The sequence below is a fragment of the Nyctereutes procyonoides genome, unplaced genomic scaffold (genome assembly GCF_905146905.1).
Source record: "Nyctereutes procyonoides isolate TBG_1078 unplaced genomic scaffold, NYPRO_anot_genome, whole genome shotgun sequence".
NCBI lineage: Eukaryota > Metazoa > Chordata > Mammalia > Carnivora > Canidae > Nyctereutes > Nyctereutes procyonoides.
Genome location: NW_026575121.1, coordinates 58,772,976 through 58,800,835, shown reverse-complemented (window position 1 = coordinate 58,800,835; position 27,860 = coordinate 58,772,976). Strand labels below are relative to the sequence as shown.

The 27,860-nt window shown below is 48.5% G+C and overlaps 1 protein-coding gene across 1 annotated transcript in view; it reads right to left on the bottom strand.

Moving 5' to 3' along the window:
* COL4A2 (collagen type IV alpha 2 chain) overlaps nucleotides 1-27,860 on the bottom strand; it is a 169,740-nt gene that overhangs the window by 30,033 nt on the left and 111,847 nt on the right. Inside the window, exons 13-27 of the mRNA XM_055335741.1 lie at nucleotides 26,551-26,649; nucleotides 24,641-24,676; nucleotides 24,092-24,142; nucleotides 23,105-23,149; nucleotides 18,164-18,217; nucleotides 17,275-17,341; nucleotides 13,857-13,967; nucleotides 13,223-13,372; nucleotides 8,226-8,318; nucleotides 6,979-7,142; nucleotides 4,304-4,376; nucleotides 4,106-4,212; nucleotides 2,278-2,479; nucleotides 1,858-1,917; nucleotides 52-108 (exon numbers count right to left, since the gene is read on the bottom strand). Of these exons, the coding sequence (XP_055191716.1) occupies nucleotides 52-108; nucleotides 1,858-1,917; nucleotides 2,278-2,479; nucleotides 4,106-4,212; nucleotides 4,304-4,376; nucleotides 6,979-7,142; nucleotides 8,226-8,318; nucleotides 13,223-13,372; nucleotides 13,857-13,967; nucleotides 17,275-17,341; nucleotides 18,164-18,217; nucleotides 23,105-23,149; nucleotides 24,092-24,142; nucleotides 24,641-24,676; nucleotides 26,551-26,649 (1,369 nt within the window). The remainder of the gene's footprint in view (nucleotides 1-51; nucleotides 109-1,857; nucleotides 1,918-2,277; nucleotides 2,480-4,105; nucleotides 4,213-4,303; nucleotides 4,377-6,978; nucleotides 7,143-8,225; nucleotides 8,319-13,222; nucleotides 13,373-13,856; nucleotides 13,968-17,274; nucleotides 17,342-18,163; nucleotides 18,218-23,104; nucleotides 23,150-24,091; nucleotides 24,143-24,640; nucleotides 24,677-26,550; nucleotides 26,650-27,860) is intronic.

Sequence of the window (27,860 nt, the reverse complement as noted above, 5' to 3'; positions counted from 1 at the left end):
GAGGACAGTAGAGATGCAAGAGGAGGAGCCTGGGAGACCCCTCCCATTTACCTGTGGGTCCTGGGGGTCCTGGCAGGCCTGGCGATCCCATGGGCCCTCTGACACAATCTGAAAAGAGAGAGGAAAAGAGGTGAGCTGGGGCAACCTGCCACACCCACTCCCACGGTGTTGGGTATTGCCAAGGGTAGAAACAGCAGTGGTGGAACCTGGCCACCATTCTATGATTAGAGTAATTTAATGATTTAATCTTGATTCCAGTGTAACTAAAGGTTAAATTTCATCATGTAATGGATCAGAGCTTTTAGCATAAATGCCAGTGATGTCAGCCCAGTCAATAAACAGCACCGTGCTGGTGACACGTTCTCCCCCATCAAGGGCAACACGGGGGCTCATCCTTGTCTGCCAATGTGACAGATGTTCCCTGGTGATGCAGACAGTGTGTGATGCCATAGGAAATCTTTGACTTCTCCTTTGTGACTCTGAATACTTTCAGAATTAGCCAGGGCACTTAGCTCCTTAGAGCCATGAGATCTGAAACCCGGCTGCAGCCACTTCCAGTTGGCATGGCAGAGGGCAGTGGGTATAGCCTCTGCCTGATAGAGACCCTGGAGGCACAGCAGCTCTTCGAGCTGTGTTTTGTCTGTCTGTCTGGGATGTGGCCTCCTCTGCCGCATTACAGGTCTCTGGGTGCACACTGGCCAGCCCAGGCCATCCAGCCGGATAAAGGAAGTGGGAGTCTCCGGGGGGTACAGCCTCCAGCCTGCAGAGATGCACATTCAGGGACCCCCTCCCCAGCTCTGAAGGCTCTGCAGGATGCCCACTCTGCACCCTCACCCCACATGCTTGATCTGTCCCCAAATATCTGCCCCGACTTCATGCAGGGGACCCACAGATCCTGAGGCCACTTCTCCATTCTGACCTCGATCCTGAGAGTCACACCCAAACTTTTGCACCACACTTGGGACCTGCTGCATCCACATGTTCTACGACACCCTACACTCTGTGCATATCTCTTCAAAATCCAGACCGAGGGAGGCTGGCGTTCCCTTTGTACCCTGGATTCATCTTGGGTTCCCACTGGGATTCCTCGGTGGAATCCAGAGGCTCCTGCTCTCAGCACTGGGTGCGTCAGCCTCAGTGGGAGTGTCTTCTGTCCACTTTGCTAGCTCTGGGCCTTGGCTCAGGGTCACCACATGTCCCCTCTGATCTGTCAGCCCTTGTTCTTTCTAGCATTATTCATGGCTAGACCCAATTCTCTTCTGACAGATAGTGGACCACTCTTCATACAATTCACACGTAGGGGCAGAGAGACAAATACATGTATAGAACTTAAGTGTGACAGTACCTATCTGTTGAGTTCTTACCAATATTGTAGCTTGATGCTTCATATTAGTGGGAGAACCAGGCAATACTCTGCTTTATTACACCTGCCTTGCCTTTGATTACAAGCTGAAGCAGAAGGGCGCCAGCTCCAAGCTTTGCACATATTTGCATTTCTTACTGCAGCTCCATGCATGCTGCAGGAGCTCACAGCAATTGCTGATTTAGTCACATATTTTATTTTATTTTATTTTATTTTATTTTATTTTATTTTATTTTATTTTATTTTATTTATTTTTATTTATTTATGATAGTTACAGAGAGAGAGAGAGAGAGAGGCAGAGACACAGGCAGAGGGAGAAGCAGGCTCCATGCACCGGGAGCCCGATGTGGGATTCGATCCCGGGTCTCCAGGATCGCGCCCTGGGCTAAAGGCAGGCGCCAAACCGCTGCGCCACCCAGGGATCCCATAGTCACATATTTTATAAACCAAAAGCTTTAACGTGTCCCAAAGTGTCCTGGTCCTCATTACAGTACCTGGCTGCACAGCCTCCTGTCCGTCACCTCCGATGGGCCTTTTCACGCCTGTGTCACAGTCTGGGGACAAGACACAGGCAGGAGTGAGATGGCTCTGCAGCAGCTAGCTGGCAGCTAGAGACCTCCCCATGGCTGTGAGCTGGCGGGGGACTGCGCTGGCAGGGAACCCAGGCTCATTTCTGAGCTTCTGCACAGAGTCCCTGTGACCCCAGCACCCGAGGGAGAGGCCCACCCAAGTGAGACTGAGTCTGGTGGGCCTGGAAAGCCCCACAGTCAGGGAGGTTTGAACATACCAAGAACTGATAGCACAACATGCATCCTCACGGGGCCCCCAGGGGAATTTGCACATTGCCAAAGATAGAGAGGGTGTTGGAGCCCATGTCCCATGGCTGAAAGATAGGAGAGGGGGTTTCTCCATACCTATTTGTCCTGGAGTGCCTGGGGGTCCGGGGGGGCCTGGAAAGCCTTGGGGTCCAGGTAATCCGGCATCTCCGGGGAAACCACGCTCGCCTTTGGGGCCAGGCAGGCCCAGTCCGGGGGGGCCCCTTTCTCCTGGAGCGCCCTTAGTACCGGGTGCTCCTGGGTAACCCGAGTCCCCAGGGGGGCCTTTGATACCATCACCCTGTGTGGAAATTATGTTTATCTCTTAAAACACACATAAACCTCAAAGGCGCCATAGCTCAGCTCTCCTTCCCATTCCCCCAAGTTCTGTGTGATGGATGCAGAGCGGAAGGAGGGCAGACATGGACAGGCACCTGCTGTCACCATCAAACCAAGCACAGGAATCAAGGCAGGTTTTATAACAATCACAGTGACAAATGGGAGATGGTCCCGGGAGGCACACAAATCTGAGTGTTTGCTGTCCTCACCCAAGCCACCCTCCTCAGTTGGAACCTTCGTTCCCGGGAAGAATTCTGACGGGGGCAGTCAGGCACAGGCTCAGACTAATGGGAGCAGGAACATGTCGTTTCTACTGCTCTGAGCAGGCAATGGGACGTATCCCCTATTCACAGGGGCGATCCATTGTTAAAGGAGAGGAGTCTTTGGTTTGGGCCAGAAAGAGCAGCATGCTCACTGGACACAAGGAGACAAGACAGGATGGAAAAAGCAGGGTGCTCCCTGGGGATGACACTGCCCAGCAGGTGCAGAAGGTGGTGGGGTAGTGAAGGGTTAAGAGGGGGCTGTGGGCATGCGGGTCAGGGGATTGATGTTGGCAGGGGTAAACATGCAGCTGGCTTCATGCTGAGCATATCTGAACGAGCCAGTGGGACAGCCATGTGGACAAGTCCCAGGGTGTCCGCCTGAGAGCTGCGCATGAGGCTGGGATGCTCCAGCACAGGCTGCGGCCCATCTCTGCTCCTGAGCGTCCCCACCTCTCTGACCCTCCCGAGGCTCCCAGCCCCGCTGAGACCTGAGGACCACAGACAGGGACCCACACTCCATGCCGATGAGCTGCAGGAGTGGCCTGTGTGTGCAGGCTGGAAGACTCGTGCACGGCTGGAGGCAGCGGTGTGCTAGGACAGTGGTGCCAAGCAAACTCTTTTTGAAAATGATTTTCAGGGTGGTAACTAAAAAAGCAATATTAGGGTAGTAATAATCCAGGTGTTTTCCATGAGCCCAAGAGAAGTGCTCTGAAAACCTGACTGTGTTGTGGTAGGAAGGACCCATGTGGAGCAGAGAGGCCTGGCTTTGGAATGAAGCGAGCAGGCCTGCTTGGGGAACTGTGGTGTAAACCTCTGCTAGGGACATGTGGCGGGCTGAACCACATCCCCCACAAGATGCTGGAGTCCTGACCCCCCCACCTGAGGATGTGGCTGCTCTGGAAACAGGGTCTGTGGGGCCATCAGGGTAAGGTGAGGCTGCAGATGGGGAGATTTGCATGCAGCATGCATGCAGGGAAGATGAAGTGAAGACACAGGCAGGACACTGCCAGCTACAAGCCAAGGGGCATCTGAGGCCACCAGAGCCTGGGGGAGAGCCTACAGTGGGTTCTGCCTCAGGGCCCCATTCTGGGCTCGCCTTCTGTGCTCCACAAGGAGGAATCTCTGTGGACTCTCTAATCTTCTATGTGCCCTCTGGGGGCTCCCCACCCACCTCCTGTGCCCTAACAAACAGGGTTTCTGCTGGTTCAAACAGCCTGGCTGTGCTGGCTGGATTCAGCGCAGCGCCAGCACTTGGGCCCTGGGGTAATTGAGGCCGAGACCTATCAGGACCAGGGCCGCGCCAGCCCCACACTCGTGTTACTCACAGGAGGGCCTGGGAGGCCTGGGAATCCATCCAGCCCATCACGCCCGGGGACACCATCATCACCTTTCAGCCCAGGCACACCTGGGACACCTGGCTGTCCTCTCTCACCTGGGAAAGGATTTGCCATGTGATGCTTCTCATACAAGAGCAGCCACAGAACGGCTGTGGGTCCAGGGACTCCTGGCCCCCAAAGACTGACCTTTGGTGGTGATTGCTCTAGAATCCCCCTTCAGCCCTTTCGGCCCGGGAGGTCCAACGGTGCCAGGGGCGCCCTGTGGGAACAAATACACAGTGTCTTCCTCCATTCTGTTAAGGACAGCTGGGAAGATGACCAGTTTCATGGTATACAAGTTGGGAGCCTGTTCCCCTCATCAAGCCCAGTGCTGCCCCAAACAACTCTTTGCTGTAGGAGAGATGTTCTGTAGCCGGCTGTCCACGTCAGTGGTCCCCAAATACAAATGGCCACTGAGCCCTTGAATATGGCCTGTGCAACTGACTTTTAAATTTCAAATAATTAAAACTTCATGTAAGTAGCCATACTTGGCTGGATAGTAAAAACCAGAACCTCACTGCTCAAAGTGTGGTCCATAGACCAGCAGCCTTGGCCTCTTCAGGGAGCTTGTTAGAAACACAGTATCTCAGCAGTCCCCCATCCCTCCCCACTGCCACTGACCTAGAATCTGTATTTCAACCAACTCCTAGGGAGCCACATAGTCATGAACTTTTGGTAAGCAATGATCTAAAACACAAGATCAACAACTCTTAATGACATTATTTAGAATCTGAGCAAGTACTCCAGGTACAAGGGATAGAAATTTGTGTCCACTCAATATTGAGAGTAACAGCTTGTCTTCTGGACTGAAATTAAGGTTGGAAAAAAAAAACCTTCATATTATAGAGACAAGCTCATCGCAGGGACACTCATATTTTAGGTTGTGAAATCTAGTGTAGGTCTTTTAATGAACAGAAATGAGCAGGTTAGTGGGTCAGGATGTTAATGTGTGATGTGCTCATTTTCGGGAAATCTTGGTTGTTATTATTTGCAAGAATATGGGAACTTTCAGTGTTGGTCTAATTAAACGGGGAATGTTCTGAAAAATTCTACAGATACTTGATTTATTGATTCAGTTCTTTGCAGAAAAGGGCAACATTCTTTCAATGCCAGGAGAGTGACACACACAGATGGCGCTCAGTACGTAGGTGCTGGGCAAACTGATGGCTGGATGAATTCTTTTACTGACTGGCTCCCACACTTCAAATGTTCTCCCAAACTCTATTGGTACAAACATTAAAAATACAAAACAAAACAAAACAAAAACCATCCCAGGCCTTCTCACTGGAGCAGGGTTGCCAGACACATAAACATATCATTATACGCAAGACAACAGACACAATGCCAGCGGTCTGTGGACAAAGATGGTGTGGGCATGTGTGTCATACAGCTGGTGGAGGGAGCATGGGTCCTTGGAAGATTGTAGACATTCCAGGTGCACAAAACGGGGTCCATTTGGCTTCTAGGAAATATTTGATAATTTTATAAACAAGCAAAGATCCTACTAGTTTTGCTCCTCGTAAGTTCACAACCCTCACTACAAATGTGTTCAAGTGCTAAGACGGCCATGATTTGGAGACAGAATCATGATAAAACATAGTGCCTGCCACTTTTAGTTGGATAAAACCGTTTGTGCTTGAGAAATCTCTGAGGCACGCCATGGAGGGGGCTGTGGATCTCATTTCACCTACAAAGCTCTGGTGCCACAAAGCAGTGAGGAGTGACAGCCTTGCTGTGGCAGCTCCGTGTGGCTGCTCATCCCCAGTACCAGCTCACGGAGCCAGGTCGCTCTTGGCCTGGTGCCCTGAGCACTTTTTCCTCTCTTGCTGAACAAGTAAAATAATAGACTTTTCACATTGTAAATCTCTTGAAACACTCTTTTTGAGTGAAATAAGAAATAACAAGGCATATTTTGCCTTTATCTGAAACTGGCTTTGAAATCATTGGTTAAAACCTCTTGCCAAAGAAAGATCTCTAGATGCTCTTTCCATAGGTGTGAAATAAAGTCTGTTTAGTTGATACACACGGGGAATCCACGGGCAGGGAAGTTCAGATATCCCCGGACATTCATGGTTCACTGGGAGGTCTCACTTCTTAGCTGGTTAAGGGAGACATCATAAAATGCTTAATCATTTCTGTACTAAATTTGAAAAGATTCAAATTCAGTGGAATGTTTTACATTCAGGATGCTGGGTTCTGTTTTTGTTTTTTTTTAGGTCTGATTCATATACGGTAAAATTCACCATTTTGAAGCATACAATTTGGTGTTTTTTCACAAGATTGTGCAAGCATCACTAATCTCTAATTGCAGAACATTTTCATCACCGCCCTGGAGAAGACCCCACAGCCATGACACACTCACTGCCATTTCCCTCTCCACCAGCCCCTGGAGGCCCCGACCTGCTTTCTGTCTCTAGATCTGGTGGCCCTGGACACTTCCTAGGAATGGCATCACACGACACCTCCTGGACTTTTAAGTTGTTTCTACCTTTTGGCTTTTATCATCAATGTGCTTTGAACACCTGTGTACAAGGTTCTGCGTGGACGTGTGTGTTTTGGATCCTCCAGGCGCCCAGCCAGGGGTGTGTGGGTCCCGGACACCTGGCAGCTCTACCTCTGACTTTCTGAGGAAATCTCAAACCACTTTCCAGAGCAGCTGTGCCGCTCACCTTGTCACCAATAACTGTTTTACAGTTCCTCTCGAAGCACGGGGTTGTTTGAATGGAGCACTGGGTACACGGCATTGCTGGTCTAAATCTATGTTTGCTTAAGCAGAAGCTGTCAAGGACGTCCTGTCAGCTTTGAGAGAACTGGTGTCTCACCTTGAACCCTGGGAACCCAGGGATGCCATGCTGGCCAGGGTCGCCCTGGCTCCCTTTCCTCCCTGGCTCCCCATTGATGCCCGGGAAGCCCTTGGGTCCTGGCAGCCCCGGGAGACCCCCGACGAACTGATCGCCTTCCGCACATTTACAGTCCCCAGCGTCACCTGCAATGTGAGGAAAGACTCGTTATTTCCTTGTGAAGCGTGTGCTGAACACTCCTCCTGGCTTTGCAGGGGACAGAAGTCCAGGGCAGTGGGGGCTGGGGTGACAACGAAGCACTCTGGGGCCTTGTCTACTCCTGAGCTTGCTGGGGACCGGTACCCTTTGCCCCTGTTTCCTGGATGAGGAGCAGGGGTACCTGCTCGGGATGCAGAATGCAATGCTGCCACGTTTCCCCAGCACGGTGAACAGCAGGCCACTGACAGAGGTGGGTGTGCAGCTTGGGGGAGATGGTGTTCCAGAGTCTGGGGGATAGGAGGAGACTTGGGGAGGGGGCCTGGCTGGCACTCTGGGCTCAGAGGCCAAGCTCCTGGGTGGGAGGCAGGAAATACTTGGCCTCCTTTCTCAGTGTTGCTACAGTGGGGCCTAGGGAACCCACTGCTGGTGGCACAGGTGACTGGTGGTGGCTCATGGGGACAAGTGCTACACAGCCCTCCGTGGGGTCTGACTCCTGCAGTTGGCCCTGTCCATTGTGGGGCACCCGCATGCCCACACGTCCCACGTGTGCCACAAAGGTCGGGGTGCGCGGCCTGGGGCCACCTTCCTCAGAATGGAAGGGGTGCAGCATATTTCTCAGCTAGAAACTCCCTCTTCCTGCTCATTCAACCGCACCTCTCCCACCACCTGGGGGGAAGCTGCTGGGGACCTGCCCCGTCCTGCCTGGCTGGTGACTAAGCCCTAACTCAGGGGAACATGGGTAGGATCAGCTGTGATGACTACTCTATGGGTCTCTGCAGTGGACGAGCTCTCAGTGCTAGTTATGCTGCCTTCGAGCTGAGTGCTTGACAGAACCATCTGATTCAGCCCAAGAGGTCACAGCTCTTCTGCTTTGTGCCCCCCAGGCTCTGCATCCCTGAAAGTTCAGTGATGAAGGCAGTGACAGAGATGGGAGAAAGGAGGGCAAACACAGGGCTGGGAGCCTGGACAGTGCGGAGGGCGCCACACACCCCAGGGGGGAACGGGGAAACATCCTGGAAGAGGGGGTGGCTGCCCGCCCTTCCTCCAGCATTTCCGACGACACTCCTTACCTTTCCATCCTTTCTGTCCGCGAGCTCCAGGGAAGCCAGAAGGTCCAGGGAACCCTGCACTCCCTTCTGTTCCCTTCAAGCCGAAAAGGAAACCTAAGGAGAAAATCCACAAGGATGGTCGTGAGTGCAACCTGGAGTGCTCCCCGGACCCAGGGTTGGAAGGGTCACCGCCAGGTCTCCCAACAGAGTGTGCAATCCCTTTCTGGGACCCCCTTTTGTGGCCACAGCTCCCACCCCCCATTGATGGAAGGAACGGCAGGAACCTATTATGGGTTTTTCTAATGAAGTCTAGAGATAACAATCTTTGCTTTCAGGAAACATGGAGTCCAAAGAAAGGTTTTTCACTTTTCAGCCACATATTTTATTCTATTACTGTTTTTTTTTTGTTTCTTAAGATTTCATTTTTACTAATTGTGCTTTCTTGTTTTTAGTTTCCCATATAGTCTGAAACTCTGAATAGTAAACAAATTATTTTATAATAATTAAAAAATATATTTTCATGTCAAAAACCAGACATTTATATATTGAGGGGACAAGTGACCAAGTGACGTCTTTACAATATCTCTGTATAATCAACCACATATTTTATGTGGTAAGACTCATATTCTAAGACCAACACAACTTGGGTTCCCCAAAAGACAAAAACAAAACAAAACAAAACAAAAAAAACAAACCAAACCAAAACCAAAACCAAACTAAACCAAAACAAACCAAGGTATTGACATGACTTCGGTTCCCCATTGTGCTCCCCTGGAGCAGGTGCACACATGGGTTTGCATGGTTCATGCAGACAGCATGGGGCCACCTGGCTCCAGCGCGCCACTTCCCCTTTCTCCACCCTCACCCCCATGACAGGATCAGGGCCCCTCGGAAGTCCTGTCTGGAACATAAAAGACACCTAACTCTGGGAGACAAACAAGGGGTAGTGGAAGGGGAGGTGGGTGGGGGATGGGGTGACTGGGTGACGGGCACCGAGGGAGGCACTTGGTGGGATGAGTACTGGGTGTTATGCTATATGTTGGCAAATCAAACTCCAATAAAAAAACATACAAAAAAAGAAAAAAAAAAAAAGGAAAGAAAAAAAGAAAAGAAGCCTATCCGGGCTGCAGGCTCCCATCCATAAGTCCTGAGCAGGGGTTCCAGGAAGCCTCAAAACCAGGCTCTCAGGCCAACGCTCTCCGCATCTTCTCGACAGCAGCGCCACCTGGTGGTGGGGACGAGCAACCCCCCAGCGCCCCTGGGTCAGGTTGGGAACGTCCCCCAGTCTGTCCTTGCTGCCAAACCCTACGGTGCTTGCAGCCCAGATCTAGAACCCCCCAACACACTGAAATACCTGCTGCCATACCCACCTCACAGTACCAGGGGGAGCTAGAAAGAGGCACCAAGGAAGCTGGAAGGAGAGGAAACACTGACTTTAAGGGCATTTGCTGTTTGGAAAAGCGACACCAGAATTTGAAGGTCAGAAAGCTCCTAGGTCACTGTATGTATGGAAGGGCAGCTGGCAGTTCAGTTTCACCACATTTGCGACAATCTCTCTCACTTATGCACCGGTGCACCTGTGCCAGCCCAGCAGTGCACCCAGAGTTGTGCGTACAGAGAACATCGCACACCCTCACCTGCTTACACCTGAGGCCACCAGTCAACAAACCAACACAGAATTTCAACGACAGCCAGGGCTGTGCAAACAAGGGCTTTCAGAGAGAGAGTAACAGAGGAAGGCTATTTATTTATTTATTATTTATTTATTTATTTATTTATTTACTTTAAAAGATTTTATTCAAGAGAGACACAGAGAGAGGCAGAGACACAGGCAGAGGGAGAAGCAGGCTTCCTGCAGGGAGCCCGATGTGGGACTCGATCCCCAGACCCGGGGTCACACCCTGAGCTGAAGGCAGACACTTAACCGCTGAGCCACCCAGGTGCCCCAGAGGAAGGCCATTTAAAATGGGGCATCAGGAAAGCTCTAAGACCTGGTGCCCAGGACCTAAAGAAGCGATAGTAGCTGAGAGAGGGCGACAGGGACGGTTCCAGAGAGAGCAGGAGCGTGTCTGAAAGCCCCTGAAAGACGAGGAAATCCAGGAATCCGAGGAGTGGTAAAAGGGCCATTGAGGGGCTTGGATTTCAGCCCAAGGGCATCAGGGAGCCATTCAAAAGATTTCTTTCTAAAAGTAGTCTTCAGGGATCCCTGGGTGGCTCAGCCGTTAGGCATCTGCCTTCAGCCCAGGGCATGATCCTGGAGCCCGCATCAGGCTCCCTGCATTGGAGCCTGCTTCTCCCTCTGCCTGTGTCTCTGCCTCTCTCCCTGTGTCTCTAATGAATAAATAAATAAAATCTTTAAGAAAAAATAAAAGTAGGCTCTATACTCCAGCACGGAGCCCAATGTGGGGCTTGAACTCACTTCCGGATAGTGCAGGAGGGACAAGGAAGTACCAACAAAGGCTCTCAGGGAGAACAGGCAGTGGGATGAGAGGGCACCACGGAAGGCCAGTGAGTGTAGAGGGCTGCCAGCTGCACCCAGTGACCACTGAGCAGGATGTTGCCCCTGCGATGTGCTCTCAGCTCCTTGGCAACCAGGTCAAGGGCATTCAGGCCCCGGTGGACTTTGTGGGCTTTATTTTATGCCTCCAAGTTCTCCCAATGTTGTGAGAAGTGCAGCAGACAGGTAGGCATTTGGTTTCAGATATTTCAGAGATGTCGGCATTTTAAGTTTGACATAGACTGTGGGTGTTCCTTGTGTGGTTGGAGACTCCAGTGGCCATCCTTCCTCTGTCCTCTGTGCTTTCTTTATCTAATAAACTAGTAATTCCAGACAAGTCCTACAGCATATCAGTGCACCTCTCAGACGTTTTCAAGATGATTTTCCCTAAAAGGCCAAGGGCCATCGCAATGCTGGCAGGATTCTGACTTATTCTAAAAAAAAAAAAAAAAAAAAAAAAAAAGAAACTGCCCTGACACTTGATTCAGTTAACTCAGCTAGAACCAAGAGTTAGTAAAATATTTAGCTCAGAAAGAAAACTGACTTCACAGTTTGGTTCTGTGGGAACTGCAAAAAACTAAAAATTCTGGTTTTCATTAGCAACCAACACACAAAACAGGATGAAGGGCAGTTAGCAAGAAAGGAATCCAACGATTTCATTCCAGGCGAAAAGCTAAAGCACTCTGCGGGAATCCAGGTCACTGGTATTAAATTCTGACTATGCACAACAAAGTTTTAAAAGGCCATTATGGTTGGCTACTTTTTGTCTAAGAGATTGCTTTTTTGAAAAAGTGACTTGGAAACAATGTGTTCATGGGGTAAAATAAATATTTCAAGGAGAATTTAAGTTGTATGGTTTTCATATCTTAGGTTGATAAAATTTATTGGATTCTCTTCCATGCATTTTATGAATAAAATATGCACAAGAAACTGATCCATCTGCAGATACATTAGTAAATCATAGACTTACTAATAAGCAAGATTTATAAAGCAAGATGGTGTCTGTATCTTTAACGAAGCAGAATTTAGTTATTGGGACAATGGCAAGGTCAGCCTTCCCCCACACTCCCTCAAGGAGGCAAATTTTTATGCTTTAAAAATTTTTTTTTTAACACATCATGTTCTTTTGCCAAAAAGGAAAACTTATGAGATAACATTTAGTCAGGAAACATAATGCCCATAGAAACTTGGCCGTAATCACTGATGTCATCACAATAAATATGACTTCCAGGATAAAAATATATGACAGATAACACAGCTCAAACTCTGGTAAATTCCAAGGAGTTATCTACACCTAAAAATTTTCAGAGGAATGTAAGAATCTGGCTTTGCCAGTTGAAGGGAAATTGGAACAGTAGGGCCATGTTAACTTAGACATTTACTGTAGAAGACAAAAGGGAATCAGAGAAGGGATTGCTGATTTCTCAATGGAAGAAGTAGGTGCGCACATGCTTCTACGACCCTCACAATCATTCCTCTCAAGGAATGGGCAGAGAGAAGCAGACATCCCAAAGCAGCGAAAGCACAGACCAGAACCTGACCTGTACATGAAACCAAACACTACCTGTTGGCAATGGGAAGCTTTCCCTGCCTGGAGATTGGAAACTCTAAGAGATTGCTGGGGGTGGGGAGGCAGGATACCAGGAAAGTTAAAGTCTAATATTTCAAACACTGGCTGATAGACCATGGACCCTATCACATAGAAAGAAATTGTGACCTCATGTTTTCTTCCAAAGCTTCATTTATGCAAATTCCTGAAGGGATGAAATGTTCCCACGAGGAGATTTTACAAAGTCTAGAACTACCCTTTAAATGTGGAAGCCGAAAAGATAAGTGTTTTTGGTGGTAAGCTCAAAGACAGACCGCACGTCTCCCTGCATCCTCGGAGCGTTCTCCACTGATAGAGGAGCCAAGGAAACATGGGACCTTGGCAATACACTCTGCACTAGTACTCTACGCTGCCCCCCCGCCCCCGGCGGCGAGGGGCCCAGAAGCTCATGCTCATCTGGTTTACAGACCCTCATTGTCTCTCATCTCAGGCTCGGCCAATGCAGTCACCTCTTCCTGTTGACTGCTGTCACCTGTTCAGTTACACAGCTCTGCTGTGCATGGGCTGAGAAGGCGGATGATCAAGTCTGCTAAAGATCGCTGTGAAACAGGGGAGAGGCTACAAGCCAAGGCAGGAGGCCTCCACCCTGGAAGAAGGTGACAGAGCAGATCACATCGACACTCGACGGATTTCAGCTTGCACCTGCTTCCTGACTGCACCGCTCAGATGTGCCACTGCAGAGCTGACACCCCTGGAGCCACAGTCAGCCAAACCCTGGGTCACGTCCACGGGCCTGCTGATACTCAGCAGATTCCCTCATCACTGGCTTTTCTGTTTGTGCCCCAGGGCACCTGCCACACCCTACTGCAATGCCTACTGCATTGGTTCATGGAATTATTTAGCAGAAAAACCCCGGTAAGAATCTGACAGGGGCTGGGCCTCTTGTCCGCACCTGAGTATCCTTCCACTTACCATCTGGTCCAGGTGGTCCAGCAGCCCCTGGGGGTCCTCGGAGTCCTGGCTTTCCATCAGTGCCTGGTGGGCCGGGGTACAGTGCAGGGATGCCTGGGTCTCCTATGAACCCTTTGGGGCCCATTTCACCCGGTAAGCCTCTCTTTCCATCTGAAAAATCCAACAGTGACCATGAGCAGCATGAGACTTGGGACATTTAACATCTGTGTTGGCATTCCCATCCCCCAGAGGCCACCAGGAACCCATGAGCTCACAGTCCAATCAGTAGCTTAAGGATAGATGCTCTCACTAGATTTCTTCACCATATTTCCACCTCAAGAAAACTCCCCAACAATGGTGTGAGAATTGTAACCCTGGCCACGAGGAATGGCCACTGCCCACACTCATCCCAGTCAACAGCATCATGCTCGTTGCTTGTCAGCGGCACAATCCAGCCCTGTGTGTATTGCACATTGCAGGTCAACTGCTCCCCAGAAGACCTGTGGCACAAGCCCCCTAACTGGTTAGAGCTGCTGAGCCTCCTCTGCATGAGAGGCCAGCTGCAGAGCCAAGTGGTCAGTAAGGGCCCAGGGCTCTCTGTAAACACCTGTTGGGGGTGGGGGGGACACACTTCTGATACCACAGAGCTGATTACCTTCATCTCTGATGGATGGGCCGGGGAGACCTGGTGGGCCCGGGTCTCCTGGTTCACCTCGGCTTCCTGGATCCCCGTGGGTCCCTGGGAATCCTGGGTCACCTCTGGCACCTGCAACCGAGATGGGCCCCATGGTAAGAACAGGACTGCTTCCAGGACCCACTTGAAGTGTGCACTTTTCCACCAAATGTGTATTTATTTGTTGTATGTCTCGTACATGCAGTGAAGGGTGGTGGGGGTCCAAATGGTTAATATATGGCAGTCTCTACTTTTAAGGAGCTCATTCCTTTTTTTTAAAAAAATTATTTATTTACTTGAAAGAGAGAGAGAGAGAGAGAGAGAGAGACGAACGGGGGGCGGGCAGAGGGAGAAGCAGAGTCCCCACTGAGCAGGGAGCCTGATGCAGGACTCGATCCCAGGACCCTGAGATCATGACCTGAGCTGAAGGCATATGTTTCACCAACTGAGCCACCCAGGGACCCCAGGGAGCTCATTCCTAATCAAATAGGAGCAATAAAAGATTCCCATAAATATCATAAAAGACTAGAGAAGCAGACAATGCCAAAAAGTTACAGATCTCGGTTTCAAAAAGGGGAAAGATTATTTTGGGGAGAAATCTGACATTGAGAACCACAGAGCATAAACATAACAGTGAGAGTAACATTTGGGAGCTCTTGCTGTGTGCTCTAGGCTCAGTGTTTAATACTTCATGTTCATCTGATTCCCACCAAGTCGTGGGGGCAAATGGTGCCACGGCCCCAGGTTTATGGACAGGTGAGGCATGGTGCTCATGGGCACTGAGGCTTCAGGACACAGCAGCCTGACCACTGGATACGGGTATACTGTGATGCAGGTGGGAGACAGACGGGGGTGTGGGGAATGGTGAACAGCTGTGGTGGGTATCAGGCGGGATAAACAGCTGAGTCTAAACGGGAATAACGAAGGGAATGGCAGGACTAGGGATCCCTGTGTTCATGGTGCTCAGCCCGGGAGGTGAGGAGGGCTGGTTCCTGTTTGAAGCCTCACTTCCTCAGGCCCGACTCCAGCCCAGAGCCACTTTCCATAGCTCCGTAGCTGCGTGATGGATGAGAACACAGGTGGGGGCTCTTACAGACCTTATTCCTAAACAAACAGAGAGTGGCTTCGAGGTGTTCTCTCACAGTGCAAACAGCAAAGCTTTACTGTAGGACACATTTTTCTGGACTATAATTGGGAAAAATGAGAGAAAAGACACTATGATGTTTTACTGTGTACGTATTACTAATTATTAGGAAAGCCATCACTCTGTATGGGATCTCAATGGGATCTTTAATTTTCTCATCTCAGAAGCAAGTCCTTAAATTAAGGAGAGGATGTGCCAGCATCATCCTTGATTTGTACACGCAAGGTGAGGAAAGTGGGGAGTCTGCTGTATGGGTGCTTATGCCCTGTGGAGAGGGGCGGGCATGGGGTGCTGGGCTCTGGACACAGGGGACCTGAGTGACCTTAGGTTCATTCATTACACACGTGACCTTGGGTGAGTCATAGAAGTTCTATACCTCAATATCTCCACCAGTAAAACAATGTGATGAGAGCAACTAAGGGGCCTGGGCCCCAGGGAGCACTGTGTGAATGCTAGCCCTCAGGAATGGGTAGGCAGAGACAAAATAAAAGTGAAAACCACAGATCCTCTCATTCATTAGGAAGAAGAGCAAGATTAATTGCTTTAGTTACCATGTAATAATTAAAAAAAAATACAAGTCTCCTCCAGCCGTGCGGGTTTTGACAAGCTCCTACAAGGCTACTTTGTGCAGATACGAGTATTCTCTTCCATGAGGGAATCCGCTCATTATCTGCCTGTTGTGCTCAGGAGCCCTCGCCTGCCAACTCACAATTTAAAACCATCACCTTCCCAGTGTGGTTTCAGAAATATGAGGTGGTGAAAACGGGAAATAGATGAATTCTGGGCTCTCAGTCAGTGATGTTTTTGAAAAATGGCCAACATTAATTTAAAAAAAATTATGTTCCCAAAGCCTCAAAGGCAGTCTTTCAATTTCAACCAAATCACTAACAGAAAGCGGACCTCATGTTCCTTTTCTTGGGGCTTCTGGCTTGGCAGGCGCGTCTGGACTCCACAGTCAGGAGGGCGAGGGTGAGTGCCAGCTGCCCGGGGAGGGCCATCCGAGGTCTTGAGCATGGATTCCAAATATACTCACTTATCCGTATGTGTTAATTTGCAAGAACACATGAAACCCAGCTATCTTTGTGTAGGGGACCTGATGGCATTTTTCCTTCAAGGCCACCCTGGAGGGAAATCTCTCGGGGGCTTCACTGGGCTCTGTCCTTAGCCCTGTGCTAATCTATGTTCTCATTAACATTGGGTGAACACATGCAAAGCTTGTTCTTAGATGGACAGGTGGTTCACACCAAGTGTATGACCCCTGGACACATATGGTAGGGAGAGCTAGGCCATCTACTAGGTACAGGGAAGTAAATATTAGACTGTCTTTATTAAAAAAAAAAAACAATGAACTCACACTTTAAAATCCCTTTCTGATTTGTATGAGGTAGGACATACACTTTTCAGTCCATTCAGGTACCCTACTACCTGCCTGGTACTGTTCTAGAAATCAGGGATGCAGCAATGAGCCACAGCAGCTAAAACCCTGTCCTCGTGGAGCTCTGTACAATGAGGATCCCCCATAAGTAAATACGCATACGATTATTCAGAGGGTGCTGAAAACATTTTTTTTCCTGACCTAGAAGGATACACATTTAAAAAGGTTTAAAGACCACTGCTCTTATCACAGAATTAGAATATTTCCATATGATCCTGTCAGTCTGGAAGGCTGAGTAAAATAACGAGATGGGCATTCACTACAACACATGCAAGACCCCTTCACTTACAGTCAGGGGTCCTCTGGGATGGTGGGAACATCTGGGCAGATACGTGGGGATTCCTCAAAGGTTAAAAGGATGTGGCCGTTTACAGATTATGGATTGTGGCCAGTTCAGGGTTTCGGATTGGCAAGCAGAGGGCAGAAGCACCTCGGTACACTTGGGGCAGAAGGCATTGAGGGTGGCTGGGTGGCTGCCATGAAGACTGTGTGCAGGAGGACCAGATCTCTTTAGTGATATTACAGATGGCAAAGCCAGAACCTGCACCAGGCAGGCGGAAATGAAGCCATCTCCCAGTGAAGGGGTCGCACCCGGAATGCGGAGGGCACTCTCTCTGGCAGAGATGAAATGGAGATCTCTCTGTGACACCATATTCAAGCAACGAGGGGAGTTGTCCATGAACCCGATGTTCTCCAGAGGTTATGCTCTAAACATCTTTTTTGTTTTGCTTAGAAAACCTTTCTTGCAAGTTCATGACCATGTCCAAAACAGAAGAGGACACATGTGTGATAGAGACATGCAGGAGAAACCATGTACGAACCTTTAACTTGGGAGGGATGAGGGAAGTATGCAGGGGCACCTGGAGGCCCACGGTCACCTGCTTCTCCCTGCACGAAGAAAAGAGGAAAACAGAAGGATGTGAGATCTGCCTTCAGGATTTTGGATACCATGCATATTTGCAGGGAATAAAGCTGAATGTGGAAAATGAGCTGGGGTATGGCCCCGACTGTGCTGTGGTCCCGGTGTCCCAGCCACCAGCAGGACCCACCAAGACTCAACAAAGTGGGCAGGTATTAATCCCACATTGAAATCCCTTTTTCAAGCACCGGAAGTGCTCAGGTTATTACTTTCTATAGTGCCAGACTACTCCATTACTGGTGACAGTGTCTGAGCTACCCACAAGGTGGGCGGGGTGCAATGCCATTGTACCCCGATATCCTACCATCTAGATGGTAAGACCTAAACTTTCTTGAGCCTTTCAGGACCCCAAAGGTCTAACCACTGAGTCCCCCTGTCCTCCCCAGCTGCGCTCCCTCACCCAGCAGGAAAGTCTCCCCACCTGGCTGGATCCCCATCACCTGACCTTGAACAAATAGGCAGCAGCCCCCTGCCAGCCTGTGAGATTATTCAAACAAGATAATCATATTTTCCCTGGGAATAGAGGTACCCCACCCTCTTGTTACTACAACGCCTGCTCCCATAACCCCAGTGAGTGGCTCTGCTCCTGGGTGTGACTTCCACGTGCCTCTGCAAGGTGGGCAGCAGTGTGAGGCCCCAACACCTGTGACTAATAATCCCTGTCCACCTCATCTGTCCAGGCCTGGGTGTCGTGTGTTTGCTTATCTTGTATTGCACAGGACGGTGGATGCCTCCTCCCCCAGATGAACGGCAGGTGATCCGAATGCTAGCTAGGGGAAGACCGAGCTCACCTTGGGTCCTGGGGGTCCGTCAGGGCCTTGATAGCCATCCAGTCCTTTGCTCCCCTGCAGGAAAGATGCTCAGTGCTTATTTGTACTCTAACAGGATTTAAAGAAGTGACCTCAATACCATTATTATATATAATAACACTAGCTATTTGTTAAAATGACCTGTTATCCACTCTGTGCCCAAGATTCCCTGATTTTGGTCTCAAAAAAATTTTTTTTAAAGTTGTTTTGTTCAAAGGAGGAAAGACTATCCACTGGAAAAAAGACAGTCTCTTCAATGAATGGTGCTGGGAAAATTGGACATCCACGTGCAGAAGAATGAAACTAGACCCCTCTCTTTCACCATACACAAAGATAAACTCAAAATGGATGAAAGATCTAAATGTGAGACAAGAGTCCATCAAAATCCTAGAGGAGAACACAGGCAACACCCTTTTTGAACTTGGCCACAGTAACTTCTTGCAAGATACATCCATGAAGGCAAAAGAAACAAAAGCAAAAATGAACTATTGGGACTTCATCAAGATAAGAAGCTCTTGCACAGCAAAGGATACAGTCAACAAAACTCAAAGACAACCTACAGAATGGGAGAAGATATTTGCAAATGACGTATCAGATAAGGGGCTAGTATCCAAGATCTATAAAGAACTTATTAAACTCAACAGCAAAGAAACAAACAATCCAATCATGAAATGGGCCAAAGACATGAAGAGAAATCTCACAGAGGAAGACATAGACATGGCCAACACACACATGAGAAAATGCTCTGCATCACTGGCCATCAGGGAAATACAAATCAAAACCCCAATGAGATACCACCTCACACCCGTGAGAATGGGGAAAATTAACAAGGCAGGAAACCACAAATGTTGGAGAGGATGTGGAGAAAAGGGAACCCTCCTGCACTGTTGGTGGGAATGTGAACTGGTGCAGCCACTCTGGAAAACTGTGTGGAGGTTCCTCAAAGAGTTAAAAATAGACCTGCCCTTGGACCCAGTAATTGCACTGCTGGGGATTTACCCCAAAGATACAGATGCAGTGAAAAGCTGGGACACCTGCACCCCGATGTTTATAGCAGCAATGTCCACAATAGACAAACTGTGGAGGGAGCCTCAGTGTCCGTCGAAAGATGAATAGATAAAGAAGATGTGGTTTATGTATACAATGGAATATTCCTCAGCCATCAGAAACGACAAATACCCACCATTTGCTTCAACGTGGATGGAACTGGACGGTATTATGCTGAGTGAAGTAAGTCAATCGAAGAAAGACAAACATTATATGGTCTCATTCATTTGGGGAATATAAAAAATAGTGAAAGGGAATAAAGGGGAAAGGAGAAAAAATGAGTGGGAAATATCAGAAAGGGAGACAGAACATGAGACCCTCCTAACTCTGGGAAATGAACTAGGGGTGGTAGAAAGGGAGGTGGGTAGGGTGTGGGGGTGACTGGGTGACGGGCACTGAGGGGGGCACTTGATGGGATGAGCACTGGGTGTTATTCTATATGTTGGCAAATTGAACACCAATAAAAAATAATTTACTAAAAAAAAGTTGTTTTGTTCAGATCAGGATGCAAAGTCCAGGCATGACGACATTGGGCTGCTATATCCCTTGAATGTCATAATTCATACTTGTTCTGTCCTGCCTTCTACTTTTCCCATCACTTTGCCATTGTTGCCGTCGAAGGCATGGGGCTGCCGGTACAGCAGGTGTCCCCATGGTGGCAGCAGCCACCTCTTCCTCCTGGAGCTCCTCTGCCCTGAGCACTTCCTCTGGAGCCCCTCGCTTGCTCAGGTTCACCTGCTCACAAGGGGGGCTGCATCCGTTCTGCTAAGTTACTTCGGGAAGCCCAGAGGCCCCACATCCGCGATATTAGGATGGATCCATCTACTAAAACCTTCCCGCAAGAGGGGCTTTGAAAAATTTTAGTGAACACCAAACAGAAGCAGTAACGCCTCTTACTTTAGAATTTTTCTCTTTAATTAAAAAGTGCAAAGTGCTACTTTCTAATTCCCTCGAGCGTTCATTGAAAGAGAACATTTGCCCTCAGGAGCTGCATTGTAGCTGGACATATACGTGAAGCCTTTACAAAAATCTAGAAATTCATTCCCTCTTGTTAAAGAATATGCACAGTGAGGGCTCACATTCAGAATGCCAGGTGCCACCTTCTGATTATTTTACAAGATTTTGTGGAATGCCAGAGCCGTGTGCTCAAAGTCTTGCTGTTTAGAATGAACACTGACGGGGTTGGTGTCGTGTTTTTCGTGGTGGACCTTTGATTTAGACAGCTTCCCTTTCACACTAGGTGGAGCTGAAGATTCAGAAGTGAAGGCAAATTCCTTTGACGCTAAATTCATCTACTTTGAGGCCATCTCCCGAGAAGGCCAGGAATACTAGAAGAGCTTGCCAGTGATGGGAGCCGGCAACTAGGTATTCAGTCTGAGTTGTGTGCGGCCCAGCATAACAATCCAGCCCTGATAAAGCACTGGATGCTGCGAAACGTGCCCATGGGCCTGAGCATTGTCCACTGGGCAGGACGTCATCACCGAGCAGTAGCCAGCACCCCCAGGACTACGTGCTCACCACCCGTGTTGAATAAGCCAAAACACCACCAACACTTCTGAACTATGTCTGAGTGCTTTGCAATGAACCAGTTATTACAGAAAACCCAAGACAAAAATTAAAGAGCACACAGGATTTCTCTCGCTGAGACTATTAATAGTTGGAACCCCCAAAAGCCAAAATAATGACCTAAAAGTTTCCCTGTGCATTCTCATCTGCAGGTGGATTGACTGAGGGTAGGGGTGGGCCAGGTATTATGTAGAAGTCTGCAGAGTAAAGGCAAGAATTTGCACTCGCAGTTCATCTGAGATCTCTGGCAGCTGGAAGCCCAATAATTTGGCACAGCAAGAATCAACACAGCCATTTCAAGGCTTCTCTTTGTGTTTCTAGGTGCAGGCATGACAACAGGGGTGGGGGAAGCCAGGGATGTGTGGTCAAGGAGGAGTTATCTGGGGACTAGATTAGTAACTGGACAGTCAGTCAGGAATGGTGCCAGCTTGTCCCATACAGTCAGCTGTCACGTCCAAGGTGTAGTGCAGTCTAGCAAGCAGGTGACTCCGTCCTTTGTGTGTGTCCCGGGCATTTCCTATTTGGAGAGTTGGGTAAACTGTCTCCCCACAGAGACGCCCGGTTGGCCGGAAGCATCCCTATCTTCCCCTGGACAATGTGGGCCTTCGGTCCCAACATCTGGCCACGGCAATGAGAGGCCCCAGGTGGCGTCTGCGAGCATCTTGTCTCACATAAACAAGGAGTCCAGGGGCCAGCTGTGTCCAACTGTATTTCAAAAGCCTATAACTCATTAGTGATGGGTGTAGAAAAAAATCATAATCGTCATTTCACTAGCATATGGCTAGCAACGAAAATATTAACAACAGCACTTGGGTTGCGTGGGCAGGTGGGGATGGAGTACTTGGAGATGTTCATGTTGGCCTCATGCCTGTCTCTTCACTTGATTACTGAAATCCTTGAACTTTGGCCTTTTGGCCTTTGGTTGGAGTAGAGCCTGGACAGCTGTCCTCTAGGTACGCTGCCTTTGGGGACACCCCTCAGTTAATAATGTCATGAGAAGATTGATGTCATTGGGGAAACCCTGGTGTTAGCTCCCTGGCTATCCCTGTTTATCCCTGGGATAAAAGGACAGGAACGGGAAGAGTAGGAGCCGCCAAGGTTGCAGGAAGGAGTCAAGGCTGGTCCTATTGGGAGTGGCCAGAGCCTGGGCTCAGGGCTCTGCCTGTGGAGGTTGGACACTGAGCCTGGAAGGCCAAGTCCATCTGCAGACTCCAAGCAAACAAGGGGGAGCCCCCGCGGGACACTGATGAGCCCACGTCCTTCTGGTTCTCCTGATGCCCCACCATCAACCCCCAATGGAGCCATGAGCACAATTCAATGGAGTCCCGATTCAGAGGCTGAATTGATTTTTGAAAAGTCTATTTCTAGGCACCTACTAGGACTTAATGATAAAAATAGCAGGCCATGGGCCCAACAGGCAGGAGCCATAATGCTGACTGTGTAATGGTGGTACACAGCATGCAGCTGGGAATCTCAGCGAGGGGTTGTAGGCATCTACGTGGCATCTTCTCTGGCCTGCAGTTCTGGACAGCTTGTTGACAGAACCACATGGGTGTGTCCATGCTAACATGGAGTCATCTCCAAGGCATGGTGGTGAAAGAAGACAGATGGCAGAATGGAAGAGGTGTGCTCTTTCCTGTGAAATTATATTCACGTGCAGATGCACCTGCTCCCTGTGCACTTGGGCAACTGAAACGATGGAGCTAGGACAGCACCGGCGTCCACAACGGGAAGGAGGTGGGCTAGATATTATGCGATCAAATGACCAAAAATGATAAATAGGGAACATAATTAAATCACTAATTCAAAGAACCATTTCTGCATGTACTCTGTCACATGACCTGTGCTCAGACAATTCTAAATCTGATTCAGATTCATGACACATTTGTCTCATAATTCCTTTTAAAAAATTGCCAAAAACCTGTCCACAGAACACAGAATAAAAATAGCTAATTTGGGCATCACTGAAGATCAAGCATCAAAATTGTGAGATCAACATATGAAGAATGCAGGTAGGCACTCAGCCACTCCATCGATGACTTCCCTAAGAGAGGCACATGATGATGAAGAAGGGTGCCAAAGGACACAGCCAATGTGCTGGTGTGCAAAAGTGAGGGAAAAGGTGAGTGGTCCGCCTCAGGCATCGCAGAAGAGTTGGAGGAAAGATGATTTATGCTACTGCACAAGAAGGGCTTTAAATGTGGTTTTCTGGGGACAACTTCTTTTCCTGGAAGAGCACAGTCCTTCACAGTTGACCCTCGGAAGGTGTTTCAGCCCCAGAGCAGATCCCGTCTCATGCACCCAACTTACTTTTTGTCCCGGTGACCCTTTTTCACCATCGTAGCCAGAAGCACCCTGGGTGGAAGAGAAAGCAGAAGCACCAGCTCAGGATATGCAGCAACACTTTCCAGAAGGCACTGTTTTGGCACCTGACAGGCTAACATAGAATACTTCACTATGAAATAGCAAAGTCATCTGAGGACCCCTTTTATTTTCTAAAGGAAGCGAATTGTTTTAGCGACACTTTCATGTACCGCATTATATCTAGCCCTTAAAGAAATATGGAGAATGAATAAGGACATTGTGGTTTAACGGGGAGAAATCTAACAAGGCTTGCACCCCAACATTCTCAGGAGTCTCTTCTTATTTCCAAAGATTCAAACATATCTTTTTTTGTGGTAGTGGCTACCAGAGAGTCACTGCCAGGCCCCCTTCTGTGTGTTCTGGCCCGGAGCTCTGGCCACACCTCCCAGCTCACTTGCTGCTAGGTTCGGCAGGTGACCGAGCTCCAGCTGACAGTAGGACAGAAGCGTCAGGTGTCCTTGTAGGCCACATGCTGAAGATAGAGGCCTGCACTTGGGAACGGGAGCCAGAGGTGCTGAATCTCCTTGGGAAAGACACCCCTGGCCCCTCCTCTCACTGTCCTGCTAGGGACACTTCTGTTGGATTCTCCAAGAAACAAGAATCAACTTCTTGTGTTGGAGACAGTCTACACTGTTGTCACTGCCGGTTAAGTTAGCCTGACAGAAACACTGATGTCTGCTCCTGCCCTCCTCCAACAGAGGCTCACAGTCTCAAACACTAGTGACTCGGGGAGCGTGATGGGCCAGGGGGGCCGCTCTGGTCGGGGCGCTAGGAGCGAGGGAGGCTGTGCATGCTGGCTGAGGGATGGCATCTGGGACATCTCTGTACTTTTAGCTCAACCTCACAGGGAATCTGAAACTGCTCTGGAAAATGCAGTCTATGTAAAACACAAAACAAAACAAGCTGCAGTTACAGCATGCATGCATGGCTTACCCGTGTGCCAGAAAAGCCCATGATTCCTTCTTCTCCCTTCAAGGAGATGCCCTAGGAGAGAGCAGAGACGTCAGGTGGCTGGCCCGTCCCACTTCACCCGCTCAGGGTTCCAGCCCCTCGACTGGCCAGCCTGCCTCCCGGGGTCCCCAGTCCATCCCAGCGTGAGCTAGGGTCACACAAAGCTGGCCAGGCGGCCTGGATTACCACTGATCCAGGATACCCCTGATGTCACACAGCCGGTGATGGCTGGGAGGGCTGGGAATACGGGGCAGGTGTGACAGGGACCTGGAACTGAAGCTGCCGCCAAATGTGCCGGAGCCTCTGCCCACACACCTGCTCTCTTAACACACTTAGGTGCATTCCCAAACCCCAGAAAATGTTGATTCGTTGGTGTCTGTGATGCAAAAGTGAAGATACTCTAAAGCCATTTTTTGAAAAGAAGCATCCAAGTGAACGCCACCTGGTCTAACAGGTGGATGCCGCTAGAGGCCTGCGCCCCATTGTTGCACGGGTGCCCAGTGGAAGAAACCGCGCTACTACTTCACTTACTTTTCTTCCTGGCTCCCCCTCACTTCCCTTTTCGCCCTGTGAAGACAATGAAATGTGAGACCAGTAACTCAAGGACAGAAACGATGGAGCAGGGTTTGTGATCACTGAAAAGTGTTTATGGAAACTGTAAATACTGATTATAAATGCATCAGAATAAACAAGTCCTACATTTTGCAGCTTCAAAATTCAAGAGAAAAAAGGTGTGATTTCTTCTGGATTTTCACATCATCAGTTAAATCACGTGTTCCGTTTCATACAATTGCAAGGCTGCCTGTCTGCTCTGTGTGAGGGTGGTCTCCCAGCTGCAGGCTCTGCTGCAGCACACGCCCCGGGATGAGCCCCTGATGATAATATTTGAATAAAATAGTCTTAGGAGGGTCTTCTGAGGCAGAGACACACTGGAATATACTAAAACCCTAAGTAGGGAAGCCCGGTGGCTCAGCGGTTTAGCACCTGCCTTCAGCCCAGGGCCTGATCCTGGAGACCCGGGATCAAGTCCCACGTCGGGCTCCCTGCATGGAGCCTGATTCTCCTTCTGCCTGTATCTCTGCCCTCTCTCTCTCTCTCTCTCTCTCTCTCTGTGTGTGTGTATTTCTCATGAATAAATAAATAAAATCTTAAAAAAAAACCCAGGTAAAAGAGACTTTATTTGGAAAGCAGTGTCAATTTTATATGGTATATTTTCCCCACTCCTTTTGGTCTAAAAGGGTTAAAGAAATGTAGTGACTGGCTGGGTTCTTTTTCCATCTCTGCTGGGACAGCACCCAGGACCCCTGTTGCCTGCAGTGGCCTCCTGTGGCCCCAGGTGGCCCCAGCCCATCCTGGTGGCAGAAGATGAAGGAAATCTGATGCCCAAGCTTGAACCCCTCGGCATGGGTTGAACCTGCTCTGGCCTCACTGTGCCCTTGGCTCCTGTCCTGAGACGGGACAGAGCTCCATCATCTGGCTGATGGTTGAGGCCCCACCAGGAGCCCGAGTCCCGCCTGGATCCCACCTGATGACTGGACGGGGCGCCCCCCACTGCCTGGCTGTCCAGGGAGGTCCTGCCCTAAACTAGCTGGCTCACTGCCACCTGTGCCTGCTGCACTCTCCCCTGCATTCTGCTTCACACCATCATGGCCACGCCACCCTGTCCCCTTGAAGTCAGGCACAGCCACCCAGACTGATTCCTCCCTAAGCCTGCCTTCTCCCACCCGAACCACATCGGGACAGACACTTGGGAGCTGGAATCAGATTCTATGTTTGGGGTTTTTACTTTGGTTCCCAGGCACCGCCTGTGCCTGACCTAATCTGAGGTTTTCACGTGGTCTCCACTCAGCAGCAATATGAGGTTGAGTGTTACCATCTTCAATTAGCACAGGGAGCTGGGACATTAGAAAGGTTAAGTGGCCCGTTCGAGGGAGTGAGTTTGGCAAAGTGAGTGTTAATTTTTATTTAGATTCCAAGAGTATACACTTTTAATCAGACAAAAATATTCATGGAAATTATAAAAATCAGAAAATGGACTTTGATGCAAAATACCCACAACCGATGCTCCACGTTAACAAAAAGTAAAAGTAGGTTCATTTTTTGCCAAATACAACATTTTGCTCAGATAGCTCCATATCCTGGCTTTGAATTATGCTCTGACCATTGACCTAGGCCTACACAGGAGATCTGCACACTAAGGATACATTTGAGTTTGTTTTATGAATTCTCGTATTGTCTCAAATTTGTTACAATTTTTTAAGACAACAGACCAGTGCACCTATGTGACCATGGGCAGTGTTTTCACGCATGATGTACCAGTTAGATGGTGAGGACCCTCCCACTTTGTTAGTGTTTTAAAAGATCGAAGAAAGTTCCTTTTTTTTCTTCTCCTTATTTTAGTTTTACCAGTAATATAGTCAATTTTGTTGAAGCTTCTTTACCTTATATTGATCTGGGTGGAACATTTCCTTCATGGGTCCTATGATGGCATGGTGGGTGTCTGATGGAATCCCATTGGGTCCTGGCAGCCCCATGTCGCCCTGTGAATGGTTTAGGAGAAGCAGTAATCTTTATCTTGGAAAGACAGTATCAAGCTTCATCATCATCACTAACTGCTTTCTATTTTTGCATATTATTTACCACAAGTATATCTATTTTGTAATATTATGATCACAGTGTAAAATGAAATGGTCACAATGGAAAATTGTGTCCTCTCTGCATTAATAGTCATTTAAAATTTATTCATAAAAGTTGTTTAAGTTGTTCAAAAGTTTGTGCTGCCTTCGCTTCTGTGGTGTTATCTCTTTAGGATGAATTTCTGTACACAAGCTAAATGTCTTCATATCAACGTATTACTCTATTGCTTTCCAAGATTGGGGCTAAGGTATACGAAATGCCTAAAATATGAAAGATGAGACCAGTTTCACCACTGTTTCACCAGTTAAGGTGTTTTTATATTATAAAAGGTAGCATCTTCAATAAAATGTATCTTAAGTTTGCATTTTTAACATTCGCAAGAAACACTTTCCATGTGATGCACAGACCAGGAGGAGCCTATCAATCTGGAACATTATTAGACAAGGTTTCCTGCCTGATACGTGGCTTCACCTCTCAGGAACTAATTGACACAAAGAGTAACTTACTGTCTTTTCTTTGGTACTTCCGCAGGTAAACTATATATTACAAATTTGGGCCCAGAAGTCGCATAGTATGACCAGGGGTGAAGTGACAGGACCTACCAGCTATAAAAAGGAGGACTCTGTGGTGTATTCTCAGAGTCACTAACATCACATCTAAAAAATGCCTGGAACTGCTTGCTCACCTCCCCTTTACCTATTAGGGCATTGATATCTTCTTATTAATATTTGAATCATAAAAAGGGCACATGATGAGATGAGCACTGGGTGTTATACTCTGTTTGCAAACTGAATTTAAATAAAATAAACTAAATCTTAAAAAAATTTTTGAATCAACTCTTTGGAGATTATAGACATTCACTTCATTTTCATTCTGCTTGACATGTCTAATCTCCCTTCCACCCAGTGATTTCTTCCTATATTTTTCTTCTTTTTATGTTATTTTACTGTTCCATCATATTTCATCATATAGGTGTTTACATCTTTATGTGTTTGGATCTTTCAATAGCATGCTTTTAAAATTTTTTCTACAGTAATAACACAAAGAAGAAGTCTTTCCCTCTAGATCTGAGCAGTACTGGGTTCCACTTAGTGTGCTGTTTGATCAAAAAGCA